Source organism: Rhodamnia argentea, chromosome 1, assembly GCF_020921035.1.
Source record: "Rhodamnia argentea isolate NSW1041297 chromosome 1, ASM2092103v1, whole genome shotgun sequence".
In the NCBI taxonomy this organism is placed as follows: Eukaryota; Viridiplantae; Streptophyta; class Magnoliopsida; order Myrtales; family Myrtaceae; genus Rhodamnia; species Rhodamnia argentea.
This window is the reverse complement of record NC_063150.1, coordinates 27,996,896-28,002,101: the sequence shown is the minus strand read 5'-3', so window position 1 is coordinate 28,002,101 and position 5,206 is coordinate 27,996,896. Positions and strand designations below refer to the sequence as shown.

At 38.3% G+C, this 5,206-nt stretch overlaps 1 protein-coding gene and 1 pseudogene across 1 annotated transcript; both read left to right on the top strand.

The window, feature by feature from the left end:
- Window positions 1-555: 555 nt before the first annotated feature.
- Window positions 556-1,380, top strand: LOC115751791 (major allergen Pru ar 1-like). Its single transcript, XM_030689788.1, has 2 exons — window positions 556-739; window positions 1,091-1,380. Exons 1-2 carry the CDS (start codon window positions 556-558, stop codon window positions 1,378-1,380), a joined length of 474 nt encoding a protein of 157 aa, XP_030545648.1.
- Window positions 1,381-4,039: 2,659 nt separating this feature from the next.
- Window positions 4,040-4,606, top strand: LOC115751795 (annotated as a pseudogene).
- Window positions 4,607-5,206: the final 600 nt, after the last annotated feature.

The window sequence follows — 5,206 nt, the reverse complement described above, 5'->3', positions numbered from 1 at the left end:
ATAAAAAAAAAAACAAGTTAAAATTTTGAAAATTGTTCATGCCATCGACAATCGTGTCACATGAGTGATGTCTAACCAAAATTGATCAGATAAACAAAATTTACTCAAATACAAAAGTATAGGATATAATTGGCACAAACAAAAAGTATAAGACTGAATTTATATAACTATAATAAATTTACGATTTTTTAATAATTTTCTCGCGTCTAAGCTGACGATGATGACGATGAACATAAAAAAATGCTCGTTTTTGGATTTTAAGAGCCTCTCTCTCTCTCTTCCCCCTTGAGAATGACGCCTTGAGTCCAATCAACTCTTGAGTTTTCATGGTTAATGCTTACAAAAGGCAATTTATGGAACTTTTAGGACTCAGACAATTTGAAGAATTTTGAATAGCCAACAAAACACTCTTTGGAAAAGTGAGGACTCCTCTACTCACGCTTATAAATACATCTGCTCAATATCTTCTCTGAACCAAGCTCAAAAATCTTCCTTAAACTCTAGCCTCCTTCATCATAGTTTCATAATTTTCTCTAGCTAGCAACAAAGTTATTCATGGGTGTCTTCACTTTCACAGATGTATACACATCCACGATTCCTCCGAAAAGATTGTTCAAAGCCCTAATCGGGGACTCTCATAATCTCATTCCTAAGCTCATGCCTCAATCCATCAAGAGTATCGACATCGTCCAAGGCGATGGAGGGGCTGGAAGTATTAAGCAAATCAATTTTGTTGAAGGTAATGATTGTGAGACTTTGCTATTGCTTCTACCATTACAAGGCACAATCACCTTTCTATTTGATTCCCATGTAAACTCAGTCACTATCATTTGACTTCTAGTTATCTGAAAAATCCCATGTGTATTAATGTCATGACAAGTTCTTAGACTTTGACAGTGAAGCAATTCTTATCTGGGAATTCTTGCATAACTATCACCTCTGTTGTTTTGCTTGATGGGTCCAACTAATCAATTCAAAAAAAAAAAAAAAATTCAGTTCTTGTGCTATGATGTAAAGAAAGTTCCTTTGTCAAATCTCATTTGCTGACTGTACTAGATGTAGTGTTAATCTGTAATGTTTTGAGATGCAGGTAGCCAACTTAGTAGCATGAAGAATCGAGTGGATGAGATGAACGAAGAGACGTTCACATACAAGTACACCATGATCGACTTGGTGGAGAAATTCGAGTCAATCGCATACGAGGTCAAGTTCGAGCCAACCCCGGAGGGTGGGAGCAAGAACAAGATGACCAGCACCTACAAAACCGAGGGCGATGCCGAGCTTAAAGAAGAGGACATCAAGGCCGGAAAAGAGAGAGCGTTGGGAATGTATAAGGTTGCCGAAGCATACCTCCTTCAAAACCCGAATGCTTATGCTTGATCCTTAAGAAGGACAACTCTTAAATAAGTTCGGAGCAACCTGCTCCAACAAGTACTCGGGATACTTCCTGTCGTCCTTTGCAAGTTTGAACGGTTAATAAAGATATGTACTTTGCAGTTGGAAAAAATTTTGGGGGGTCAAATCCTTCAATGCTTTTTCCGTGAGTCACTCACTTTGTTTCACCCGATGATATTTCAGCGGCTGTTTCATTTGACATTACATAAAAAAAAAAAAAAAAAAAAGAAGCCACTTCAACTTGGAAATCAATAGTGGAGGCAGTACTTTCTATAAATGGTCAATATCCATTATTGGGTATGGATGTGCTGTAGATATCAATTGGGGAGCTTTTATTCTTTAATAACATAAAATTTTTTGAGTAACTACGAGAGTAACAATATTTTGTGGGCCACAAATTCTTGAAAGAACGAATCCGACGATAATTTTGAATTATTTATTGTATATTTTTTGTGACCCAGTATAAACGGTTAATCTTACAATTAATTAAGAACATCCACATAATTATTCTGTAATTTTTAAGTCCCACATTGAGCATTAAGCTAGAGACGGAGAATAAGAGTTGGCCGTGTGACAAACTTACCTGGATAGGTTTGATGGACGACGAGGAAGTCGCATGGGTCGCGGCCTAGGTTAGAGACCCCCGTTGAATCTCGGGAGGGGAGCTTGCCCAAAAGAAACAAATTTGCTGACAATTTCGTTTTTTTTTTTTTTTTGAAACAGTGCCGCAAAGATAATTCTAATCTTGAATTAATGATTAGTTTGGATGCTTTTGAAAGGGAATATAAACAAAGAAAAGAGATGGGCCCGTTACATTCAAAGAACGATATGGGAATTTTACAGGGATTATGGAAATTTTGAAATGAATGGAAGTAGAATCTACTCGCATTTAACGATTTTGAATGCTTGGAAAAAGCAGATCTATTTACGGAATAACGTAACTATTTCAAAAGTATAGATACTTTGATATGGGACAAGAAAAGCTGAATATGAGTAATTCAACTTATAAATTATAAGACCTTGGAATACCTAGAGAATTACGAAAACGGAACAATTCATTTAGAACAACAAAGAGCGATTAATCAAGTCCGATAAGGGGATTTCGACATGCCTTGCTAGAAGAGCTATGGTAATTCTGAATAGTTGTCTGCACAGAGAGTGACGTTTATCTACCGTCGGTCCAAAGTGGCTGAGCCTACGTCCTAATCTGAGGCCCCTAACCCAACCCCTCAGGCCCAAATCGGTCAAACCCAATTCACGACCGATGATGACAACTATACAGGGCCATCTAGCTCCGAAGGCCAGCGGATTAAGCAAAGCTTAACAGAAGCTTGAACTCTGCTTACATGAGATGAGATTATTGCTATTCGACGCGCCAAAACTTGGCTCGATAAGCGTACTTTTCGATAATTTCGAATAGTTGATGGCTAGAATTTATACCCGTGCTAAGACTAATTGGGTTTCACAATTATTAACCACGACTTTAGAGAAATTATCAAAAATTCCTCGAGGAAAAGATTCTACGCAAGGTTAAGAATTTGAGGAACCATAAACTTAAAAGGGCTTAACAAGAACATCCCCAATTAGCATTTGAGAGTTAAGTTTGAGATAACACTATAAAGGCTTAACAAGAACATCATTCAATATAGGACAATGTCGCTAATTATAGTTTTTTTTAGGACAATGAATTCAAAGATTAATGGCCATATATTCTTTTCTTGAGTAACCCAAAAAGAGAAACATATATAATCCACTGAGCTTATCCTTATGTTTCTAGTTTTTATGACACAGACTACAAGTTAGCATTAAGTCTATATTCCACTTTGGCAATTTGGCAAGAACATAATTCAATATAGGACTTTGCTATGATCTTATTAAAGCAATGAAATAATTTAGCCGAAAGAAAAAAGTTTGAAAGTATCTTCCGGAGACTAAGAAATACATGTACGAGATAGAGTATATAGGAGAAATTGGAGTCGGCATTAGAGGGATGTAGTTCATGTGCTTGGATTGGATCAAGCGTGGACTGGTAAGTCATGGTGAGTTTTGAGAATCTTAAGCATGGTACAATAACTCCTCTAATTATTAAGATTTGTCATTTCGTTTCGTTGCCATTGTATTACTTGAAAAAATGAATGCTGTGAACATGGGAAACATTCTCTTTTGGACTCTAGTGGTCTCTCTTAAGGCGCGCATGATAAATATTCTGTTTTTGCGAACAATTTCTAATTACAAATAGATTTTTCTATTTCTATTCCCTAAATGAGTTTTGAAGTAGAGAGATACTTTTGAAAACGACACAAAATTTCTGTTCCCGAAACAGAAAAAAAAAAAAAATTAGAGAGACGAAATGGTTATCATTCGCGCCCTTAATCAGTGTTCTAGAGAATGAACCCTAATCCAACTAACGAACTCATGGAATTTTTCATGCAAAACATGACAAAAAGTAGGATGGCCGGTGCTTTCGAGTTCGGCAATTTCTAGAATTTATCAGCTAATGAGACACACTTTGCTAAAAATGGGGACTTGTCCACGCCAAACTAACAAACATATCTCATTCTCATCTCTTCTATCTCAAGCTCACAAACCTCCTTCAACTCCACTCATATTGTTCGTATTTCTCTAGCTATTAACTTAGGAAATTATCATGGGTGTGTTCACTTGCGAAAATCAATACGCATCCATAATTCCTCCGGCGAGATTGTTCAAGGCCCTTGTTCTGGACTCATATAACCTAATCCCCAAGCCCATGCCTCAAGCTATCAAGAGTATTGACATCATCCAAGGCAAAGGAGGGGCTGGAAACATTAAGCAGATCAACTTCATTGAAGGTAATTGTACACTTTTGCTATATCAATGTTCTTTTTTTTTATAGCTTAAACATATATTGCGTCACATAGAAGTATGCCATGATATGATCTTTCTGTTGTCTTCAGGAAGTCAGCTTAGCAGCATGAAGAATCGCTTGGAGGAGCTGAACTAGGAGACATTCACGTACAAGTATACCATGATCGATCTGAATGAGAAGTTTGAATCCATTGTTTATGAAGTCAAATTTGAGCCGACACCGGATGACGGGACAAGCACGTATTATACAAAGGGCGATGCCGAGCTTAAAGAAGAGGACATTAAGGAGCGCAAAGGGAGGGCTCCGGGAATGTACAAGGTCGCCGAAGCGTGCATCCTCCCAAACCCTGATGTTCATGCTTGAAACTTCAGATTCTCTCTTAGATAAATCTAAGAAGTTCTGTCAACAAGTGCTCGAGATATTTTCTGTCTTCCATTAGAAGTGTCCGAGTATCTTTACTTCTACATATGCCTCTGCCAACATTAAGGCTTGAGCTGTTGGCGCAGTGGAGGGCTGAGCGTTAACGGGTCCCCTATAACAAGTGCTTTCACGAAGTGGCCCATGGAGTCACGTACAAGACGCTGCTGATTATTTATTTGATATGCACCATCCATTGAACTCCATCCTGTTTCGAATCTTGTGGGCTGTTAATTTCTTTTTAATCAGTCAGCTCCCCGGGAAAGAGCTAGCCCAGCAGAAGCAAGACTGAGATCGGAAACTCCGTATCTCCTACTTAAGGGGGCTAATTAGCCATGTCGGAGATTACCCGAAAACATATAAGTGAATTAAGCGAGGACGATTCGACCCCCAAAAAAAAAAAAAGCGAAGACGAGAGAGGATAGAGATGTACATTGCACTTCTTGGCGGAAGCCCACTCGGGCACGTAAGATAGGCCAAGAGATCGACGAACTCGACATTCCATTTCCAAAATGAAGAACCTTAGGGGAACCGCGGGATCGTGTT